The 24,583-nt window shown below is 43.1% G+C and overlaps 1 protein-coding gene across 1 annotated transcript in view; it reads left to right on the top strand.

The window, feature by feature from the left end:
• Positions 1–3,266: 3,266 nt before the first annotated feature.
• Arhgef11 (Rho guanine nucleotide exchange factor 11) overlaps positions 3,267–24,583 on the top strand; it is a 121,448-nt gene continuing 100,131 nt past the window's right edge. The window contains exon 1 of the mRNA XM_032898138.1: positions 3,267–4,503. Coding sequence (XP_032754029.1) covers positions 4,472–4,503 — 32 coding nt within the window. The 5' untranslated portion in view covers positions 3,267–4,471. The remainder of the gene's footprint in view (positions 4,504–24,583) is intronic.

The following is a 24,583-nucleotide window of genomic DNA, read 5'->3' as shown; positions in this document are numbered from 1 at the left end:
TATTTGTGTTTTCTTTCCTCGATTTCTTTATCACGTGATGCATTATCAATGAAGAGAGTATCTGTGTTTATAACATTTAACTTTGAGATACTAAAAGAGATAATACCATGTACTCTAAAATTTATAATATGTTTGTGATTGTATGAGGAATAGTTATATCACACTGGGGTAATTACGGTTTAAATACATAATGCATTTGTAATTAATCATATAAGGGATAGTTTTTATCATGTTATATGTAGTTATGACCTAGTTATTGTTTTCATTTAGAAATTAAGCATGACTTAAGGAGATATGATTGTGTGTCAAGTTGACAAGGAGTGAAAGTGTGATGGCTGTTCTTGGTTATCAACCTGACTACATCTGGAATTAACTAAAACCCAAGTAGCCTGATACATCTGTGAGGGATATTCTTCTCCTCCTCCTCCTCCTCCTCTTCCTCCTCCTCCTCTTCCTCCTCCTCCTCCTCCTCTTCTTCCTCTTCTTCCTCCTCCTCCTCTTCCTCTTCCTCCTTCTCCTCCTCCTCTTCCTTCTCCTTCTTTTTTTTTGTTTTTTTTTTTGCTTTATGTTGGTTTGTGGTTTTGAGACAGGATTTCTCTGTGTAGCTCTGGCTGTCCTAGTACTAGTTTTGTAGACCTGGCCTCAGACTTGCAGAGATCCATCTGCCTCTGCCTCCTGAATGCTAAGATTAAAGAAGCATGCTACCATGCCCAGCCTGAGAGATTTTTTTTTTTCTTAATGAAGTCACTTGAAATGGGAAGACCCACTTTTAATCTGGATCTTTGGAAGTGGGAGGATGCACCTTTAATCTGGGCCACACCTTCTAGTGGCAGCCTGTATAAAGCGCTCTCTCTCTCTCTCTCTCTCTCTCTCTCTCTCTCTCTCTCTCTCTTTCTGCCTGCTCTCACTCTTGCTGGCAAATCCACTTCTCCACGGGCATTAAAGCTTACTTCTTCAGGAATCTGTTGTATAGTGAAGACCAACCGAGACATCCAGCCTTATGGACTGAATGGCTACTGGATTCTTATCTTGGCCCTTCCTTCCATTGGTAGACAGCTATTGTTGGACCACAGTCTGTAAGCCATACTAATAAATCCCACATATGACTGCTCAGAGATTGAGGGCATCCTGAGATGCTTTGTGAAAATGCTATCTCAAAACAAAGAAACAAGCACCTGGAGATAAGACTCAGTTGGTTAAAAAAAAGAAAAGAAAGTAAACAAAAACCACCACCACCAACAACAACAAAAAACCATGCCTTGCAAGTACAAGAACCTGCATTCAACCCTATTGTGTGACAGACATTTCCTGAGAAGATGTAACCAAGTATCTACCCACTTCAGAAAGGGACCAAGAGCACAGCACAGTATGGACACCACCACAGTCCAACTTGGTGAACCCATGAGGCTTATTAGGGTGGCTTACAGAAATGTGGGTAGGGACTTTCTTATAGGAACAGAAATGACTTAGAGACAGTGGCATCACCAAAGCACATCCACAAAAGCTGGAAACCTGGAGCACACCACAGACTCTGCAGCAGCTAACAGGCGTGTTCTTTCTAGGTAGATGGCTCAGTCTTCTGTGCCTCTTCCAGGCTGCTTAGTTGGTCTTAAAGTTAGATTGTCTGAGAATGATGCTAAATAGTTCTTATCGATTATATATACTTGGAGAGGGAGGTGTCTAGTGAATCTAGTCAGTTTCAGGAACTTTCTAAAGCCATATTTTAGTTTTTACTTCCTGTCTTAAGGAGCTTCTCTGCAGGATTGAATGTTTTACCTCTCCTTTGAACATCTTGCCTAAATATATATATATATATATGTTTCACCTCCCTTTTCATATCCTATGTCTTAAAGGATTTTCTCCAAATTGAGTGGCAACTGCTACACAACAAACCCCTAGACCACACAAAAGGGGCTGAGCTTTGGTTGCTGTGAACTTGTATTCACAATGCTGAAAGGGTTAAAGGATGGCACTTACTCACCAGCCATTCTTGGCCTCCTCAGCAAGCTGAGGCTGTTGAGAGACCAGACTCCAAGGAAGGGGTGAGGTTGTTTGGCACCTGAGGAAGAATGCCACTCACAGTTGTCCTCTGGTTTCCACAAGCACACCTGTGGAAGAGCACAACAGTTAACAGTTATTAAGATTCAGAAGGTAAGCACTCAGAAACTTCAAGAAGTTTCTGAAACAACGAAGAGTCCCAATGCCCCTCCCCAGGGTTACAGAAGCAATATCAAGTCCAACAGCTCCGGTGGTGGAGGTCAGTAGTCCACTGTCCTTACCCATGCTGGGATGGGTTTTTGCTGGTGCAGCTGCCTTTAGGGGCTCATGTTCCTAGAAGCAACCCCAATAAATCCACTAACTCTCAAGAACAGGCTTCAGTAAAACTGTTGGTGCCCTATCTGATGTGAACAGATGTGTCTCACCAGAAAGTCACACACACACACACACACACACACACACACACACACACACACACACACACACTCACTATAGCAGAGTGCATTCATCAACCTGTACTGGAAAAGAAGTAGGGAAATCTGATTTTAGTAGGTCCTAAATAGTTGCTTAATCAGTTTATTTTCCCTCTTGCTAACACAGGTGGCAAGTTCAGAACCTGAATGGGCTCAGGTAGGCCAGACCAGGGCAGGCAGAAAGAGAATACTTGGAAACGCACCAGTGCCTGCATAGCTTACCCAAGCAAAACTACAATTCCTCCTCTGTCTCCTTTTTTACTTCAATCTTTACTTCTGACTACCGACAGTTACAGGAAGAGATTTGGAAACCGTGATTTCACAAAGGGGGTGTGTGTCATCAAAACAACATTGCCCTGGAAAAGATTTTGCATAGAAATTAAAAGGCAGAGCCATACAAGATACCCGAGCTAATTCGAGCACAGCCGCGAGGGCAGAGTCAGTCAGTGGGTGCTCAGAGGGGCCGAGGCACAGCTAGGAGGGTTCCTGGTAACTTGGAAAGGAGCGCGACAAATGAGTGAAAACGGGCAGAGGAGGACACCGAGGCGCGGCCCGCGGACACTGCGGAAACAAAGGTCGAGCCTCTGGGACAGAAGCACCGGGAGCAGCTAGGCCGCAGCGCGCGGGGCCGGGGGCGCGCGAGGCTGTGGAGAGGGCGGGCGGCGCCAAGGAGGAGCCAGCGGCCAGCCCGGGCGAGCGGAGTCGGCTGGGGGGCGGGGCGGGGCGGGGCAGGGGCGGGCGGGCGGCCGCGGGCTTGGCCCGAGCGAGCGCGCGCGGGGGCGGGGCCGGAAGCGCAGCGGCCGCGACGCGGACGCCGGGAGCGGCCGAGCGGGGAGGCTGTGGCGGGCGGGCGGGCACGGAGGCCGAGGCCGCGGCCCGGGCTCTCCGCGCCGCTGTGGAGGGCGCCCTGGCCCTAGCCGAGCCGCAACAATAGTAGGAGCGGGTCGCCGGGCAGGATCGGCGGGCGAGGAGAAACGGGACCTCCGCTCCAGGGCGCTGCGGCGAGAGAGACTTTCCGAGCCTGGACGTGCAGGAGCACACAGAGCTGACTGAGGAAATTGTCTGAGAAAAAGGCCGATCTGAGGCTGTAGCTGAGCACGGGACTGGACTAGGTGGAGGAACCTGCAGGTCGAAAAGGAAAAGAAGGTTTAAGATTTCCTGGGGTTTGGCCAATGCTACCGTTTTGAAGGTAGAAAGCATTGCGCTTCAGGTGTTTTGTGATTTTTGTGTGTCTCTCTGTCTCTGCACAACTGGCCGTTTCAGAATTCAAAACCTTTACTGTAGAAGATTGTTATTTTGTTTTGATTTTTAAGAATTCCACAAATTTTGCTTCCCGGGGCCGCACTGGACTTTGTGTTGTGTGCATACTGCTGTATGGTTTTATTTATTTTAACTGTGCAAATCATCTGGAAGATTTTTTCCCCCAAGTGCCATTTCGGATTTGTTCAGCCTTTTTGTTTTGTTTTGTTTTTCCTTCCCTGGAATAATTCTACTGTTGGCATTTTAAGCATTTGGAAATCAGAGATTTTTCAACCTTTGGAGCTTAAAGCTTCCCTGTCAACAGAAGGACAGCTGGGAAAACTGGATTGAAAGGATGGTTTTTATCTGTCTGCAGCAAAGACTGATATTTTGAAGTCAGATTCTTTCTGTGGTTCGTTTTTTTAGCCCGTAGGGCTAACCTTGAAGAGATTTGTGGTTAACATTTTGGTTTCTAAGAAGGTCATAGTTTTTCCTTTTTTTTTTTACTTTCCATTTTCTTCTTTCTTTTTTAAGACAAGGGGAGGGGAGGGTAAAGGGTTACGGAAGGAGACCATGTTAACTGATAGAAGCAGACTAGCACTGCAGTTACCAAGGTCCTGACAGCTGGAGGAAACAAGGGTTCAGTCTTCAACTTGGGAGGCCTTCCTCTCACCTTCCTTCAAAATTGCAAGGGACTCAGGCCTGATCAAGACGCCCAAAGAAACGACAGGATTCCAGAACTGTGGAGACACGGAGAAACCATGAGCATACGATTGCCCCATAGTATAGACAGGTATGTTTAAATAATTTGGGATTTTTTCAACACTTATTAAATAGACTTGGAGGGAGGTGTTGTGTTTGATTGGCTGGGCTGTGGGATAGGTTGTGGTCTATGAGGACTGTCAGTATATATGTTTATGCGCCCTCCGTGTGTCCATGTTCAAAATATATCCCATAATTCTGTGTCATTTATAACCAGTAAGCAATCAAGATGGAGAGGAGGGGGTAATGCATGCAGTGGCTTTTGCCCTACACCAGGCGTAAGGCTGACTCTGAGTCCCCAACTTGCTAGACTAGGGATTCCAAGGCTGGACCAAGCCTGATTATGTGAACCCACAGTGGTGAGTGGAGACTAGCTTGAGATATCTGGGGAGGGAAGGGAGATGGCGGACAGGGTTGTGAGCCTATCAGGCTGATTGTTAAGGAATGGTGGGCACGGTGGTAGGGTGGTTCCCAATTAAAATGAGGAAGATGTTCTGGCCTGAAATGTTGGGACAGAAACACCCTGCCAGTGTCACCAGTATCACGAGTGGTTGAAAATGTCTAGCCACATTAGAATTTCTTCAGGTTTAGAGTTTAAATTGAGACCTACCAACAGGCTGATGCTCTAGGTTTAATTTTCCAAGCTGTTCTTAATAAGCTTGACTCTGCAAAACAGGCCTTCCCTCTGCTTGAAGCCGGAAGGAGTTGTTCTGCCTCTTAGGCCCTTGAAATCAGCTGGAAGCCCATGATGCCCCTCCCCTGTGAGCCTGATCTGCCTTCCCTCTTACTGGTAGCATTGCAGTGTGGTTGTTCTCTCCTCCAAAGGATTGGTGGTACAACTTTGGTCGGTATCTGCCTTGCTGTTTCTTCCCCTTCCCCTCTTCAACCCTTCCTCCTTAAAAATTGTCCACAAGGGTGTGTTTTGTGGATATTCTATACATCCTAACTGGATAGCTAGGTAAGGTGGTTGGAAACTAACAGTCAAATGGAAAAGTAGTGTTTGCGAGGTAGGAAGGAATATCTCTGTAAGTCAGCAGTTGCTCTCTCTGGGTCGGTTAACCTCTGGCTATTCATGCTAATAGTAATTTCCTTTTGACTGTGGAGTGCAGCCTAAAACATAATATCTCCCAAACACCACCTCTGTGTTGTCTCAGGGTCCCAGTTAGATCTGTTTAGTAGTCTGTGTGTGGGAGAACTGGCCTGCAGTTGGGAAGAGCAGGCAGGCAACCACAGAGGCAGTGTGGCTAGCTGCCATCTCCCTTCCCGTTTCCATTGTGGTCTCTTGTAATTTGCCCCTGGGAAAGGATAACTGAAGCTGTCAGAGTAAGGAGGTGAAGGGTTTGCAAGTCCGCCCTTCTCCCTCCCCTTAGACCTGGGGGATTAGTATACTCAAATTAAGATTTGGGGCGGTGAAGACTTTCTGTCAATTCAGGTGTGTGAGCAGATGGGAACTGGGTATTGAGGGGTGTGAGGAGGAGGCAGTGAGGGCTTCTGGGTTAGCATGAGGTGTTCATCTAGGCGCTTGCATGACTTCACAGATACAGAGTCCCAGGTGCTCTCATTAGGACACTCCTTGTTTGACCTTCTTGATGTATCTGTGAGGTAGACAAGTCACTGCTCATATTCTGCAGATGAGGAGACTGAGTGGATTCCCGGTTTGCCCAGTGTTCTGAGGAGTGTCAGGATCTAGTCTAAAATCTGAGTCTTCTGATTCTGAATCCCTGGCCCTTTTTGTTGCCTATCCTGTCTGCAGAGGTTTATAGACTTACCGTTTAGAATGGGTACGGCACCATTTTGCTCTCTCTGGCAGTTGGGTGAGGCAGTTGTCAAGTGTTCCCCTGTACTTTGTACCTGTAATCTCTGGAGTTAAAGCACTGTGTTATTCCCAGGGAAAGTCTTCCTTGCTTTACCCTGCCTGACTCTGCCCCAGTGAGCGGGTCAGTCCTGGAACTGAGGTCCCCTTCTGGCTTTCTCTTGCTGGCTTCCCTGATCTTGCAATAGAATCAAAGTACACTGCTGAACTTGATGTCGCAGTCGCTGTGCCTTATGAATATAAATAATTCACTTTTTTTGTCACCTCCCGCTGGCTTCCCAACTTGCCATGTATCTGGGACTCACAATCTTGCTTCCTCCCCTGGCGTGATAACTTAGTCTGATGCCATGCTGGAGTAACAGATTAGAAGGAAATGTTTCAAATTATGGTGTCAGGAATTCTGTTCTCTTAGTTTGCCAATGTATTGTATACGATGGTAGAAGTGTTTTAGAAAAGAACTCGTCTCTTTCTGCGAGCACAAGATCTAAGTGGGCAGTAGGCGCTGTGGTGCGTGCTTGTAGCCCCAGTACTTGGGAGCTGAGGCAGGAAGGATTACGAGTTTGAAACCTGAGTTACACCCTGTCTACAGCACCCCAAAAGGCCACAGAAGTGGCACAGTCGGCTCTGAAAACAGGGGCTGTTGGTTTGCTTGTTTTTGTCCTTTCTGCTAAGTTTAGTGCCTGGTGCATAGTCAGTGCTCCATAAATACTTGTGATTTGTGCTGGGGCAAGTGAACATACCAAAAAGTGTGAATTCAACTGCAAGTTGTTTCAGTGACTTGGCCATATAGTTAATCCAGGGTAAACTTTAGCAAACGCTTCTTTGGTGTTACAGGATGGAGGATCATATATCTAGAGACTGAGTGTGGCTTAAATAAAGACTGGGCTACCTACTTGGCAGTTCTTTACCTCAGTTTTCTCCTGTTGGGTAATGGAAGTCATTATCTGGTCTATGGAAGTCATGGAGTGTTTTTAGATGACTTCTCTCTTCATGATCACCAGTCATTAGTGAAAGACGAGATACGATGTGGCTACCCCTGCCCTCAGAGTTTTTCTTCATAATATCTTTTTGGCCCTTCATCTGAATTTCAATGTTTTCTGAAAATGTGTTTGGTATTGTAAATAGAGATTATGCCTCAGGGTAAATATTCTTGGGGCTGGATAGGGTGTGAATTTGTATCTACAGAATGGCTTTTCTCTGCACAATGGTAGCTCATGTGAAGACCAAACCAGAAAAAATACATTTCTGCTAAGAATTCTTGGTCTTCTCCCTTCTCTCCCATGTAGAATAGCAGTGCCACAGGAGTTTTAAGCTCCCGTTCACACGATTCTGGTTTTGCTATTTGAAATTTGCTTATTATATCTCCTTCCAGGGCTGTTGAAAGGCACAAACCAGATGAGAGAAGACATTCCAAATTGCTTTTTAAGTTGTGAAACTACATTCTACGTAGTAAACTCATGGATTTGATTTAGCTTTGTGCACTACTTCGTGAATTGAATAATATAAAGCAAGTTAAAGCTGGTGTGGTGGAGCACACCTTTAGTCTCAGCACTGGGAAAGGAGAGACAGATGGATCTCTGGAAGTTCAAAGCCAACATGGTGTACAAATCAAGCCTGAGGCCAGCCAGGGCTACGTACTGAGACCTGTCTCAAAACAACAATAACCATTTTAAAAGTTAAGGAGTATCAGAAAGTTCTGTTATTTTGAGAAATTAAGAATGAATATGTTGTTGTTGTTGTTGTTGTTGTTGTTGTTGTTGTTGTTGCTGCTGCTGCTGCTGCAGAAGTATACAAGGTGAGGAAAACAGAAAACAATGCTGGGTTGGGAGTATAGCCTAGTTGGTAGAATGCTTGCTGGACTGCAGGAAGAACTAGGTTCAGTCACCAGCACTTTATTCCTATAATCCTAGCACTGCAGAAATAGAGACAGGAGGATCGGAAATCTAAGTTCCTTCTTGGCTTCATAGGGAGTTTAGGCCAGCCTGAGCTACAGACTCTGTCTCAAAAAGAAAAAAAGCAATACTCATAGGAGGGTGTGGTGGCCCATCCTCTAATCCCAGCACTTGGGAAACAACTGAGGAAGATCACTGTGCGTGTGCGTGTGCGTGTGCGTGTGTGTGTCTGTGTATGTGTGTGTGTGTGTGTGTGTGTGTCTGTGTCTGTGTGTGTGTGTCTGTGTGTGTGTATATCAGTGTGTGTGTGTCTGTGTGAGTGTCTGTGTCTGTCTGTCTGTCTCTGTGTGATTGTATGCACACATATATGTGGAGTTCAGAGGTTAATATGAGGCATCTTTTTCAATCACATTCCATCTAACTTTTTAAGACAAGGTCTCTCACTGAACCTGGAGCTTGCTAGCTGGCCAGTGAACTCCAGGAATCCAGACTCAGGTCTTCATGCTTTCAGGGCTAGCTCTTTACCTAGTGACTGCTCCCCAGCCTCCTCCCCTGGAATTCAGATGAATGGGAGAGAGTTCTACTTTGGCTAATTAGATGTCATTCTGTGGGGTGCAGTTAGAATTTGTTGTGGGTTTTGCTCTCCCCACTGCCTTTTTTTTTTGCAGGGATGGAAGTAAAACCCAGGGCTTCCGGCATGCTAGGCAAGTACACTAGAATCCCCAGGAAAGATCCCAGGCCGTTTCTCGTAGAAGGAACTTTCAGAAGAAATACAGACCCTAAAACTGTTACTGTCAGGGGTCTCTACCACTGAGAGGTCTGTGAACTCTGGGACCAACGAGCTCCAGATATTTAATTTAGTTTCTATTTACTTTAGAAGAGAGTCTCCCAGCACAGCAATAAAGACCTAGAGAAGCAAGAATAAGGACCTGGAGTGCTGTCTTCCCCACAGCACACCCTTGTCTTCATCTGGAGTGTGAGATGGAGACGACGGTGGGTTTGCAGATGAAGCATTTGGCCATGAGTCAGTATTACGAGGCAGGAGCAGGCTAAGCTTAATTTTGATAATCAAAAATGTTCTGATAGAGCAATCTAATACTTTTTCCCTGGTCAAAGTACTATCAGGCAGAGAAACTGCCCTCCATTTTAGGAGCTTAAACAAAAAATAAAAATAATATTAATCAGAAACCAAAAACATAGTGGGAACTATATGGGTAGTCCCTAAATGAACACATGGATAAGGGAGCTCTGGAAGCTAATAGCCTCTGTGGAACAAGGTCTGGAAACTGCAGTCTGGATAGTGTCCCTGGCTGCTTTAAAGATCTAAGACGTGTATGTGTTTTTAAAGGGGGTGTTAACTCCAAAAATCTGTTAGATGACATGAGTTGTTTTCATTTATACTGACTCTACTTCACATTATCATAGTAGCATTACTATCAAAAATATTTTTACTGGTTTATTATTTTAAAAAAATTATCATGTAGCTTAAAAACTTACCTGTAGGTGCTGTATATCTTCTGGTTTTGTTTGTTTGTTTGTTTGGTTGGTTGACTAGTTGGTTGGTTTTGTTTTTCTTTTTTTTAATTCAGTGGATGTCTATTTCAATTTTTCATTTTAGAAAATTTCAGGCAATATATTTTGATCACTTCTCCTTTTTAAAGTTTATTTTTATATTATGTACATGGGTGTTGTATCTGCATGTATGTGTGTACCATGTGTGTGCAGTGCCATCAGAGGCCAGAAGAGGGCGTTGGATCCTTTGGAACTGGAATGACAGATGGTTGCGAACCACCATGTGGATGGTGGGGATGGAACTCTGGTCCTCTGTAAATCAGCAAGTGCTTCTAACCATTAAGCCATTTCTCCAGCCCCCCCCCCTTCTTTTAATTACTGCGCTGGGGAAAGACTCCAGCTTATACACGTAAATATTTTCCTGGCCACTCCCTTGCCCCATTGGTCAAAGAGGATGAAAGAAGTTGATGATTCAGTCTCAAAAAACTGAAAGATTGTCAGTCACATTGGTGTTTGTAGGAAAAATTCCAGATTCTTGAGTTAGCAAATATAGGTGCTGGGGCCAGCTTTGCTCCCAGCTACATGGAGCAATGTCTGCCTGCTCTGGGTTTTCATTTTCTTAGCTGGAAAAATGAGCTCGTTGAGCTAGTCAGTCTCAAAGATTTGATCCTTAAAGATATTATGTCCCTAGAGTCTCTGGAAACAATGTCATTTTTCAGGGAACCAGGACTTTTTGGTTCAGGAATAATTCTTAGGTCTCCCTGGAAAGTCATGAAAAGTCAAAGGGAGCAGAGTACCTGATGAAAAGGGAAAGGACATTTGAGATCCAGGGATGTGGGAATGTGAAAGAACCATGGCCCCGATAGAATTGGAGACAATAGATCTAGAAGATGTCTTTAGGTTCAGAAGACACTCAGGTTAGACGGATTTGAAGGGGGCAAGAATGATACTGATAAAAACTGGCAGGGGAGAGGCTGAAAAGATGGCTCAGGGGTTCTGAGCCTTGACCCTGGCTTGATTACCAGCACCCACATGATCGCTCACAGCCACTAATAAATAACTCCAGTTCCAAGGAATCTGACACGCTCTTCTGACTTCCGTGGGCACTGGTCATGCACATGGTTCACAGACATGCATGCAAGTAAAACACTCAGGTACATAAAATAAATAACCTAAAGAAAAAACTGTAAACAGGCAGGAGAGGAGCAGTTTTCAGGTGGAAGGGAGAGGAAGCCATGTGGGGCAAAGGGAAGATGAGCAGAGCTTCTGGAATGGACACGGTCTAGAAATGGTGTGCTTACAGGTCTCTGGAACAAAGAAAAATTAACAATGTGTACAAGGTGGAGGTTAGTTCAGACTTTATGGGGGAGTCCACTGAGATTTATTACAGAGTGATTTTTTAAAAAAACAACAATATTTAAAGTCAGTGTGATGTTTCAGTGGATTAAGGCTTGCTTGCCATCAAGCCTGACAACCTGAGCTCAGTTTCTGGAACCCACATGGTGAAAGGAGCCAATTCATGGTCTCTGGCCCCCACATGTGTGCTATGTCAGCCATGTGTGTGCATGCACACAATTAAGTGTAATTCAAGACTTAAAAAATGGTGGGTAAAGAGCAAATCCTTGTGTTGATGTGTAAATTGGGAGAGTTTAAATGTGGGAAGGCTATCAGAAGTTCTTGTAGCAATCTTTGCTAGACATGAGTTTTGTACCAGGATGGTTGGTGACAGTGACGATGAAGAAGAGGCTGGGTGCAGGCAGCATTATGGAGGACAGTTGATGAGGTCTGTTAGAGCTGAATTTAATGTGATCCCTGCCTGTGAGACTAGTTGACTAGGAAAGGGACAGTGCTATTGATAGAATAGAAGCGTCATAAAAAGTCACTTGCCTCACTGGTACCCAGCAGTTCGGAGCACAGACTTTGAACAGATTTATTTTGCTAAGACTCTTGGGTTGGGCTACTTCTATCAAATAGTCCTCCGCTGCAGGCTTTTAGACAGAGGGGAAGGATGGTTTGTTTAGGGGTAATCTCTTAGAAAATTGGGTCATGCTTTGAGAAGATTAGTGTGTTTTTTATAGATTCTGGTTAATCATTCATATTCTGTTCCTAAATATCAGACCCTATTTAAGGGATGTAGAGGTTGTGCTAGTCGTTGGATACAGAAGATAGAGGACTTCAAGGTGAAGGTTGTTACATGAGCCCCACTCAGCCACTAACAAGCTATAATCAGGATGATTTTTGTAAAAGCATTTTGTGAATTTTATAGCACAGTGGTAAGTGTTGTCAAGGAAATTGTTTTGCCAAGGACCCAGATTGGCCTAAATTTGACCTCACTTGTCACTGGAAGATCCATGCTTGGGCTACCCATAGTTCTCTGTTGAGTCTCTATTGAGAACTGACCATAATGGCTCTGAGATCATAGTGTACAAAACCAGGAGTGGTTGAAACTCAGCTAGCTAGCTAGCATGGTGGTGTACACCCTTAAACCCAGAACTTGGGCTCAATTAGTGGATCTTTGAGAGTTTAATGCCAGAGTTGTCAATACAGTGAGTTCCATGTCCCAAGACAAGGAAGGAAGGAAGATAGATTACTTAGGTGTCTTTAGATCTCAGTCCAAGGCACAGTCTGTTTTGTTTGTTTGTTTGTTTTTGTTTTTTGAAACCTGCATTTTTGTAGGACTAACTGTCTAGCTTTGAATTCATGGCTTCCTTCTCCCTTTCAGACTATAGCTTGCTAATTATGGTAGTATTGCTATTCCCTACCATAATAAGGTAGAGTGCACTGCTTTCTGAGCCCACAACATTCATTTTGACACGTTTGTATCAAATGTTCTATCTCCTCCAACATCATTAGTCTTTTCTTTCTTTACTGATTAATACCATCAAATTCCACCATACATCTGTAGTACTCCTTCTTCACATACATATAGCAGTTTGATTCTATGATTCTTTATTTGTGCAAAAGAATTTATATAAAAGCTCATTTTAAAATAAACTTTAAAAAACTTGCAAAGCAGATAAAAATATTACACACCAAAATTAGCCAGACTGAGAATTTACAGCTTAACCTGTATACAGTTAGAATTGGCATTCAAAACAGAAACTATGAGGCTTCTTAACTAAATTTATTATTTTCTTATTAATAAGAAATTTATTGTTCCTGTTAAATAAATGCACTTATCTACTATCAGAACAACAACAACAACAGCTCCTCAACAGAACTAGAGAAACAATTAGCTGCACGTCCTCTGTCACACCGCATCCTTACCTGCATTCCTCACCTCCTACTGAGCTCTCCTCGTTCTCTGTTCTTCATGTTAAACTGCACACACAAGCACATTTGCTCACATACATATTATTGTCTAGATCCCACATATAAAAGAGAACATGTGATTTTTTTTCTTTTTGAGATTATGTGACCTCACTTAATTATACATCCTAAGTCCACCCATTTTCCTGCAATTTTTTAACTTCATTATTCCTTGCGGCTGAGTAGTCAGTGTGTATATATATTCTAATTCTTTGCTATAATGAATAAAGCAGCAGTAGACTAGCATCAGAGCTTATATAAAAGTTTACACATAGCCTGTAACATGCAGAAGACTTCGATTTAAAAAAACTAAGAGGTGCACATCCTCTTGGTATCACATCCTGTCCTGTCAGTCAAGGCTCAAAATAGTGTGTCTTCTCTGCCTTTCTCGGTAGTCTTCTAGTTCCCAGTTCTTATTATATTAGGTAATTTTATACATAACAAATATGACTTGAACTCTTGATATTGCTGATTTCCTACAAGGATTTCAAGAAAATGGTCTAAGCACTGCTGCGAGATGGGCTGGAGAGATGGCTCAGCAGTCAAGAGCATTGAGTGCTCTTCCACAGGACCTAGGCTCAATTCCCAGCACATAACAACTGTCTGTGACCAGTTCCGGAGCATCCAGTGCCCCCTTCTGGCCTCTACTGGCACCAGGCATGTATGTGGTACACAGATAGACATGCAGGCAAAACACCCATGTACATGAACACTGCCACCAGGAGCTGAGACCAAGAATTCTTGTCCATGATGGCTGTCTGTTCTTGGGTACTTAGTAGTTATTGTAGAGACAGGCCCACCTTGTTGGAGTTGTTGCCTTATTCAAGTTTTAGGGATTTCCCCACTAGCAGCTTACTCTCTAGGCCGCCTTTGCCCACAGGGGTCTACAGGCAGGATGTACCTGCTGTTTCCTGCCTACCCATTCACTCCACAGAGCAGGGCCCTTAGAAGCTTCGCTCCAAGAGGCTATGGCTGCAGAAAAAGGCCACTGTTGTTCTGGGAGGTGGTAACTGAAGAGAGTGTAGTGAATAGCCGTGTGAATGGGACCTTGTATGAAGCAGGAACTGCAGATCCTCTTTTCAGAGCCCCATAGACAAAGGAAAACACCACTTAGGTTTCAGTGTCTTCTCGGGAACAAGGTTTCAGTATTAGGAGAATTCATTCATGTTGTCCCTCAGAAAACATTGGTGTAACAAATCTTCATATGTCATGCAAGCACATGGATTTAACATGGGTAAGATACCTATTGTGGTGTCAAGGAACAGATGATTTTGTTGAGAGGAGACATGTGAGATAGTACCGAAACTTACTCCTGATAGCCATTTGGAATGTGTGGGAAGGATACATTTAGGTTTACAGACATCCTGGAGGAAGAGACCTTCAGACTGAGACACAAAATGATAGCCAGGAAGGAGAAAGAAAAAGAAAATCCAGGCAAAGAACATCTTCCTCTGGAAGAGCTCTTCATTAATTTCAGTTTGGGGTTAAATCAGAGAATAAATTTCTCCCAATCTGGATCATTCAATAGGAAGGATCTTTGGAATGTTGTTGTTTTCTCTTAAAATGTTGGTACGAGTTCTCAGAATGTTAAGATTCCTCCTGAACATGCTGCCTGGAGTGACCTGTTGTTCTCTACTCTGTAGTAGCCCACATCACAACCAGTCTTCTCCACTAATGCTTTGAGGTTCTGTTCTACAGCCTTGGGCACTTCTCTTGAGGTGGGGCCCACAGACCACACAAGGTTGCCGGAGCACCTGATCTTTGTCTCTCATTTTGTCCTGGGAACACTCCATGAAGTGGGTTCTAGGTTCTCTAGACCAGTGACTGAGTCTGAGGTAATGGTAGATATGCAAGGCCTGGCAATTCCTGGGTCAGGGGTTTTCCTAACAGTTCATTCAGTTACTTAAGGAATCAGAAGCCAAATCCAAGTTTTCTTTGCTCACTCTAGCCTTAGGCTAAGAGCTATTCCTCTGCTTGTCTGGAAACACATCTTTAAACTAGACCTGAACTTGAGGCCTGGGATATTGATTAAGAAAAGACCAAGACATGGCATATATATAATTAGGTGTAATAGTATTGTAGGGGGTTTTCTATGCCCCCTATGCTCCCAAATAAGTGCAGGGTGTTTGTATGCCTACTCTAGCCCATTTTAGCTTCCACATAATTGACACAAAGACTTTATTCTTACTAAAGGCTGCAAGCACTAGGCTGGGCAGGTTCTGAGCTAGTCTAACCCAACCAGGCTGCCTACTGCCCAGCCACATGTCCCGTTACTTGCCATCTGGTCTTGCCCTGGCTCGCTCTGATCCACATGCTTCGTCATGGCTGCCCTCTCATAATCCTCCTGGTCCCTCCACATGGTCTCCCCACACCTTTTTCTCCTCCTTTCTTACTTCTCTCCTTCTCTAGTCTCTTTGGTACCCCTCACTGGGCTTGGATGTCCCACCTCCTGTAGGAGCATCATTTTCTTTGTGGGCCCAAAGATAATTGACCAGTCTTAAGAAAGCTAGCTGTAACATTTGTTGTCCAGTCTCTATGTGCTGTGAAAATACAGGGCTCAAATGAAGTCGGTTGGAACAGTCTTGAGATGCTGGATGTTCTTGCTATTTTGAAATTGTCCCAGGTGCAGGTTTTTGAGGAAACAGCATTGAGGCAGTCTGATGCGGGATCAAGCAGGATGCTGAAATTAGTATGCCCTTGAGTCTTGTCAGGGCCCCTTTAACTTCATTGGTGTTGTAAATCTATAAACTTTCATAGGTAATATACATTTCTGCATTAGCTTATGTATGGAATGTACAGTGTGCGTAATCAGCTGACCATGATTCTTTGCTCTCTGTTTGAGCAGCTTTGTTTATTGTTCTGTAAGTTAGTTTGGACTGTATAACCAAACTGTAATATCAGGTTTTATCCATTTAAAAGGATGGTATGATGAGTCTTAGGGATTCTGTAATCAACAAGGTTACTGACTGCTCAGTCCTGGCTGGAGACATTTTCCTGTCTCAGCCGGTCTCAGAGCTGTTCCCATGTAGCGGGATCAGCAGTTCATGTTACCTGTGTTTTCAGTCTTCCTGATCTCTTTCATGTCTGCAGTCAGGATCTTCAGGGGTCTCTTTCCCCATCCCCGTCAGATCTGATTGTTATTCATTTTGAAGGAATCCTTAGCTTTTCTTATCCTGTTGAAACAAATACAAAAAAACCTCTTCCCCAGTGTAACATTTCCTTCCATTCTGAAGTTATAACATATATATGCTAATCTATTTATCAGTCCTTGAAATCCAGTGTATTTTATCTGTCTATGGGAGATCCCGTATCCCCATTTGTTTTATGAGTAAATTTTTTATTTCTGTATTCTCAGTTAACCTTTGTTTAGTTTTTTTATCAGTCAGAGATTATTTCTATGAGCTATCTTCGTAGTAGCCATCTCATTTAATAAGCTAGTAATTATTCTATTAGCAGTGGACCACCCTATAAATTTTGAGAGCCAATTTTTGTTGTGTCTGGCTTATGGACAGTTTGGACAGTCTGTAACTGTCTTTGATATCAGGAATATCTTCTATTTTATGGCTTGCCCTTGAAGTTGGAGGTGTATTAATCCGTGCTTTCAATTGCTGCAAAAGATCTCTTCTCTATAAATTTATGGCTATATCAGCCATATGTGGCTTTATTTTTTCTATTTAACCTTCAGGCCCTATGTATTTAAGACACTTTATATTTTGTTTTATCTGGGGTACAGTTTTAACCCCTTGAAAATGAATATCTACCTCTTAAAGAAGTCAATCTGGAGGCCAAGATTTTGGTGAGAGTATGGTAGCATCTGCTCCTGGGTCTACTTTTTTTTGTTGTTGTTGTTGTTGTTGTTGTTCTTTTTTTCGGAGCTGGGGACCGAACCCAGGGCCTTGCGCTTCCTAGGTAAGTGCTCTACCACTGAGCTAAATCCCCAGCCCCTACCATTTTTTTTAAAGTTTAATATTATTTATAAATACCTTAATTATGACCTCCGATTATCTATATTTTACTATGTTTAGGATTTTTAGTTGGATTTATTGGAGCTCCTCTCTCTATCAAATGTTTACTTAAATTTTGAGCAGTGTTGCTTTTCCTATCAGGCTTTAATTTCCTAGTTGCTCTCTAGAACAGTTTTTTCTCGGCTGACAGGAAAGTCTGTGATGTTTACTGTGACAGCGTTCTGACAGTAAGGAACTGCCTCACATAGCTCTGGACGATCTACATTCATAAGCCCTGCTCTTTTGATATGCTTTACATATCCCAGGGAACTTTTTCCCTGGATTGTCATCACAGAAATATTATCCGTAGAGCCTGTTTGCTCACAGGTTTTTAGGAAATGACCTGGTCTTTCACAGCCAAAGCATTGGACATTCTGAGTTCTCAGCCCTTTTGCAGTTGCCTTTTCAATCATAACTGAAAATCATAAGCATTTGATTCAATATCTGTAGTAGTTTTAATCCATTCATAAGTAAGGGTAGATCTGGCCTTTAAACATCTAACAGCCTTTTTGTGTATATTATTAGCATTTTCAAAGTCTAAAGATTCAATTAAATTTTCTCTAGCATCTGAATTTGAAATTGTTCAATTTTCCCCTGAATTAATTTGAGAAAACTCTTTATTTTGATTTTTAAAATCCTCTAATCTCTCTTCTGTTGCCTGTAGCTTGCCATTCCACCTTTCAGTCCACTCCTTGTCTGTCTGTTCTATTGTCATCTTTCTTAAAGAGGATCTGTAAAATGGCAGTCACTACTGAATGTATAACTATTTCTATGCTGGTAATTAATTGTAAGAAAACCAAGTGGGATCCAGATGCCTTCTGCAGTGTTTTCCATTTCTTAATATGGAAAATATTTTCTTTTTTAATCTCTCTCTTTCTATGGAGACTGGTGTTTTTCTCTCCTTTCTTTGGAGACTTTATTTAGTATTTCTCCCTATGCCTTTCTATATTCAGTTTACTTTCTTCTGAGTTTAAGCATAATTTTAAATATTTTTGCCTGATCAGAAGTTTGGCTGCACTTGTATTTCTTCTGTGTGTTCTGCACTTCCCCCTGCAGCTCAGCTCAGACCTTTCTCACTGTGACTGGCCCAGCCTCTGTCTTTCGTTCACAGGAGAGACAGTTCTGCCTTCCCCCTGACATTGGCCTTAAACTGGCATGCATTCTGATAGTTTGCCTAGGCCCACATGCCAACCTGGGTTGGCCGCTGCTTGCTTGCAATCTGCCATCCCTGTCCACCTGGCTCCCAGGCCTGAATTTCCACTTGCTATGGAAGAGAGGTCTGTTAAAGGAACTGTAAGCACCAGACCTGCCTAAGAAACTACAGTTGCTAAGAAAACATTTTTCCTCAACCCTTTACCCAGAACTTTTCAGGCTCTAAGCCTAGTTCTCTCTAAGTTTGGATTTCTGTGTAAGTTCTCACCCCAAAGTTGGTTTTCTATACCTGCATTGCTCCCAAATAACTGGGGAGTGTTTGTACACCTGCTCTAGCCCATTTTAGCTCCCAAATAATTGACATGGAGGTCTTATTCTTACTAAAGGCTGCAAGCACTAGGCTGGGCAGGTTCTGAGCCAGTCTAACCCAACCAGGCTGCCTACTGCCCAACCACATGTCCCATTACTTGCCATCTGGTCTTGCCCTGGCTCGCTCTGATCCACGTTGTGTCCCCATGGCTGCCCTCTTATCTCTCTCTTCTCTCTCCTCTCTAGTCTGTTGGGACTCCTCACTGGGCTCTGAAGTCCTGCCTCCTCTGTCCTCTTCTGCCCAGCCATAAGCTTATCAGCTCTTTATTAAGCAATTAGAGATCATGAAAACAATTTTTACATAATATTGAGACCTGAGAAACTTGGCCGTGCCAACCTCCAGACTACAAACAGATGTCTGGGCATAGAAATCAGCATTTGAATACACAGTGCTCAAGACCAACTCCCAACTGGTAGTTAGTGTTTTGGGTGCTGGGGGTAGATTAACCTAGACATTCTGTTGGAAGCGAGAGTGTCAACAAGCAAGCAAAGAATTACCAGCTCAAATGCAAAGATCTGGATTCATAACTGTTACAGGAAAGGCAGGAAAGATGTGATGGAATAAAGGAAACATAAGAGACAAGTAGGGAAGGACAGTCATCACCAGGGAGAAAATACTTCAAAGATGGAGGCTTTAAGGCCAAATACTGGTGTGGTACTCTCAAGTGCTCCTCTGTCTCCCATCAGTCGATTGCTGGCTAAGCTTGGGCACTGCAGATTCCCAGCCCTGTTTTATTTTATGTTTCATGTTTGCTTATTTTTCTTGTGTGTAAGGAAGAGAGGTGTGCATGCCATGGAACAAGACATTGTCAGAGGACCACTAGTAGTCCATTTTCTCTACTACCATATAGGTTTTGGGGGTTAAACTCTTATCAGGCTTGTCAGAAAAGGCCTTTGTGTGCTGAGCTATCACACTGCCTCTCAGCCCTGCTTTATAGATAGAAAAGGAGGCTTAGAAAGCCTTAACAACTTGCCTAATGTCCATGAACTAAAAACTGATAGTTGGGGATTCTTTTTTCTTTTTAATTCAGTGCTTAGCAAGCCTTGTGAGAACTAGTATTGTTTTCCTACACTCTTAGCAAGGCTTAGGTAGCAAGTAATTGTAAATCTTGTGAAGGAACCAGACTTGAGTATTGTTGGACAGTAGTAAAGATGGCCTCTTGGAATCAAGGCTCCTGAGTTGCTCTATGTCTTCCAGCTAAAATCCCCTTGCCTTACAAGCTGAGGTTTGAGTTCGCCACCCAGGAAGAGGGGGACTCTGCTTTTTGTCTTTCAGTTGGTTAATGATGGGGAATGAATAGTATTCTGGGGCATAGGAAGTTTCAGTGAGGTTGAAAATAAAATCTCAGAAGTGGCTTGGCACTCTACTTCAAGCAGTGTGGCGTCTTTATCTGCTTGCAGCTTGTCCTCATACATAGTACATTATAGTAAGACTGTGTAGTAAGTGAATGGTTAGTAAAATATTGCTGAAAGTGGATAACATTAAAAAATATCTTCTTCTTATTCTTTGACAATTTCAAAAGTATATACAGTATATGTTGATCCTATCCACGGCTAGGACCCCCTCCCCATCCCCTCTGGACACCTCTTCCAGAGTGTTCCCCTCCCCGCTTATTTTTATAACCCACTGTGTCCAGTTAATACTGCAGATGAAATGTTGACTTGTTGTATGCAGGCTTTGTGCAGGTAACTATAGCTGCAGGAAGTTTATGAGTGCAGCAGCCATGTTATATCCAGAAGACAACATTACATTCTTTGTGCCACATCTTTTGCAGTATTTCCTGAGCTTTTGGTGGGGAGGGATGATGCAGATGTCCTGTTCAGTGACATCTAACAGTCATTTATTCTCAGCAGTTTGCCCAGTCATGAGTCTCTGCGTTTACTGTTGCTGGCTGCTAAAAGAAGCTTCTGACCAAGGTTGAAAGCAGCCCTATCTATAAACATAAGTATTTAGAAGGCAGTTTGACATGTCCATTTATAAAACCAACATTGTTGGATTCCACACTAGGGTCTGTGACTTCCCAAGCCATGGGCTTTTGACCAGGTTCATGTACTAGACATGAATTCCCTCTCATGGGTGGAGTAAGCACAGAAAATAGTTGGTTGTCCTCATGAGCTTCCTGTCACTATTGCACTAGTGGGTACATCTTGTGTTGTAGCATTCAAGACCCACTTCTTGGTAATATCATTTCTTGGTAATGGCATTTCTCCTTGAAACAGCCTGACTGGAACCTTCCAGCACTGTGAGAGCTAGTAAGCAAGGAGGAGGTTTTCAGATCAATTCTGGGTTGATTTCTCCATGTCTCCAAGTGTAAGGTCTTACCGCGTAGCTGTCGTGGTCAACCAAGAACAGTGTTGATAGACTGCAGGGGAGGGGTGCTGTAGGGAGGGACGCACGACTGGCAAGGGATTCTCGTTCTCTCACCTTTGTCTTTTTAGGAGAAGCATTATCCACGTGTGCAGCATGTTCTGCCACTTTCTAATTAGCTCATAAAGTAGTGGATTTATGTCAGGTTTTAGTTTTGATTAGCCCACCCCCTGCCCTCTCACTTCTATCTCTTCATCCAATTCCTCCTTTACCCTCCTTCTCATTCCATATTACATGTTCTTCTGTTCCCCCACTCCTCAAGGATTCCCCACCCCGTACACCTCCTTCTCTCCTGACCTCTACTGATAATCCAAATTAAACATACAAATCTAAAGATTTGAAGCTAGGGTCTACATATGCAAAACACATGACAGTTGCCTTGCAGGGCCTGGGTGACCTGACTTAGTATAATTTTTCAGGTTCCATCCATTTTTCCTGTAAAAAAAAATCCATAATTTCATTTACCCTTTGCCTCTGAATAAAATCCTATTTTATATATGTACCCCATTTTCATTATCGGTCATTAGGTGATGGACCTCTGGTCTGACTCCATTCTCCAGCTGTTGTGATTAGAGCAGTAATGCATGTGGTTGTACGTCTCTGGCTGTGTGAGGAGTCCTTTGGGTGCATCCTCAAGAGTGAGATAGCTAGGTTGCTGTGGTTGGTAGTTCCACTTTAGCTTTAGAGATATCTCCACACTGCCTTCCGTGGTGGCATTCTAGCACAAGCTAGAGTCCTCAGAGAGGAAAGAGTTGCAGTTGAGGAAATGTCTCTGTGATCAGCTATGAGGCATTTTCTCAGTTAGTGATCAGTGAGGAGGGACCAGTCCAAAGTGGATGGTGCCATCCCTGGGCTGGTGGATGTGTTCTATAAGAACCCTACTGTGGATATTTCATATGGGTAGAATCGTATTTCCTTTATTGGTATGTTTATTTGGATTCTTTGTTTATTATCTATTTGGATTATTTATCTTTTTATTGTTAAGGAGTAGAAACAGTTTTAAGGCTGGGGATATAGCGCTATCTATGGTAGAATGTTTGCTACCATAGCATACATGAGGTCCCATGTTCAGTTGTCTCTCTCTCTCTGTGTGTGTGTGTGTGTGTGTGTGTGTGTGTGTGTGTGTGTGTGTGTGTGTGTGTGTGTGTGTAGAAGCCTCAATCAATGAAACAATTTTAAGCTAAGTCCTTTAACTTTTTAACTTTTATCGGCCTTTGTTTCCTTGCCATTTTAGAACATTTATTTATCTGTGTGTCTGTGTATGGGGGAGCAGGTGTAGTCAGAAGACAGTCTGTTCTCTCTCTCATGTGGGTCCCAAGAACCAGACTCAGGCCATCAGGCTTCGGCAAATGCATTTATCTTCTAAACCATCCTTCCTGTCCTCACTGAGCTTGAAAGTGTAAAAGCTGGATTTAATCACAGAATAGGTTTTGTTGTTGCTATTGTTTCTTTTGTTTTGAGACTTAGTCTCATATAACTGAGTATCTGAAGCTAGTCTTGAACTCTTGACTCTCCTCTCTCCACCTTCCAAGTATTTTATTATGGGCATGCACCACCATACTCGCTCCAGCAGCTCTAGTAGTATTATGCCTGGTATTGGGTCATTGTTTGGGGTTTGTACTCAGTATCTTGTTGCAGTACTGTCTGTTGGGAGTATGAATTTTGTGTCGAGTAGACCTATATTTCTCCTTATTTAACCCTTTAAAGCCTGTTTTTTTCTCTTTAGAAAATGAGATGAAGTGATACAGCACTTAGTAAAACACCTGACATTAAGAATGCAATAGCTGTTGGGTTTTATTATACCATCCTTACCTCATCTGATAGTCTGCAACTGGAATCTGCTCCCTGGATGGTGGAGCTTTGGATGTTGTTCACCGTATCTATTGCTGTTTAACCAACTGCCCAACAGGAACTTTGTTTGATATTACTCATTCATTTTGCTTATTTTTCTCAGGGTTGATTGGACTGTGCTGAGCAGTTGCTCTCAGTGGGCGTCACCGCTACGCTCAAGTCATGTTGGGATAGAGCACACCCTCTGTAAAATCGCTACATTGCCTGTCTTGGTGCTAGACTTCATTGTGACTTGAGGTTTTTCTGAGCAAGCACTCCCAGAACGTTTGCAGAGCCTCAGGAATCTGCTAGTTGAAGGAGTTACAAAGGTCTGCTCAGAACTGGGGAAGAAATGGAATATAGGACTGGAGAGAGGGCTCAGAGGTTAAGAGCACTGACTGCTCTTCCAGAGGTCCTGAGTTCAAATCCCAGCAACCACATGGTGGCTCACAGCCATCTGTAATGAAATCTGATGCCCTCTTCTGGTGTGTCTGAAGACAGCTACAGTGTACTCATATATAATAAGTAAATCTATTTAAAAAAAAAAAAACCAAAACAAAAAGAAATGGAATATAAGTTGTTAGGTAGGTAAGTACATAGGTAAGTAGATAGGTGGGTAGATAGGTAAGTAAAAGAAAAAGGAAAGTTTAGTTCTTTGACAGTTAGGAATATGTAGGTGATGTATTTTGGTCACTTCTCCCCTTCTTATCCTAGCTGATCCCCTTTCTACTTCCTCTAAACCCCCTCCTACTTTCACGTCTTTGTTGTTGTTGTTTGGTTTATTGTGACCCTCTCGCTTACACCACTGAAGAAAGTGACTTGTCTTCCCCCCAGCAACTGTTACTTGCTCAAGGAGGAATTCGACTTTCTGATCCTATCCTCCATCCATAATGGAATTCTGATGGGCTTAATCTTGTGTGGGTCCTGGGCAGGCAGCCAGCACATGTGGGTTCATGAGTGCAAAGCCATGCTGTGTCCAGAGTGTTTTACAGAGCTCCTCCATATCATCCGACTCTGACATCCTTTCCTTCCCCTCCTCCCCATGTTCCTTGGAGGGGTGATACAGGTACCACTTTAAGGCTGAAATTCAGCTTCTTGTTGTGGATGGCAAGACTCTAGACAGTCATTTCACTCTTTCATCAATAATTTATTTTTTGTCCCTCCTCTCCTTCAAATACTAGTTCAGGATTTAGAAGAAAAATCACTAGTGGGGGCTGGAGAGATGACTCAGCAGTTAAGAGGACTGACTGCTCTTCCAGAGGTCTGTCACCCATATGGCAGCTCACAATTGTCTCTAACTCTAAGATCTAACATCCTCACACAGACATACAGGTAGGCAAAAGAACAATGCACATAAAAATTAGATAGATAGATAGATAGATAGATAGATAGATAGATAGATAGATAGATAGATAGATAGATAGATATTCACTGGTGAAGTCTTACTGAATTTACTCACCTTGATTCTTTTTTCTTTTTTGTTAAAAATTTATTTTATGTGTATAGTGTTTTACCTGCACGTCTGTCTATGCACCATTTGAGTTCCTAGTGCCAGCAGAGGTCAGCAGAGGGCATTGGATCCTATGAAACTGGAATTACAAGCAGTTGTTTTCAGCCATGTGGGTGCTGTGAGTGAACCCCAGTTCTCTGCAAGGACAGTTAGTAATCTTAAATGCTGAGCCATTTTTCAAGCCCCGGGCTCTGTGTTCAAGTGCTAACAGACAGCTGCCTGAAGTAAATGCTGAAACATCTGGTTGTCTTTTCCAGGAACTTCAGTGTTGACTACTTTGTCTTGGTTAAAAGTTTCCATAGATCCCTTACCCTAGTGCAATCAGTCCTGCATGTTGAGGAAGTCTATGTAT

The sequence above is a fragment of the Rattus rattus genome, chromosome 3 (assembly GCF_011064425.1).
Source record: "Rattus rattus isolate New Zealand chromosome 3, Rrattus_CSIRO_v1, whole genome shotgun sequence".
NCBI lineage: Eukaryota > Metazoa > Chordata > Mammalia > Rodentia > Muridae > Rattus > Rattus rattus.
This window is presented reverse-complemented; position numbering and strand designations above follow the sequence as displayed.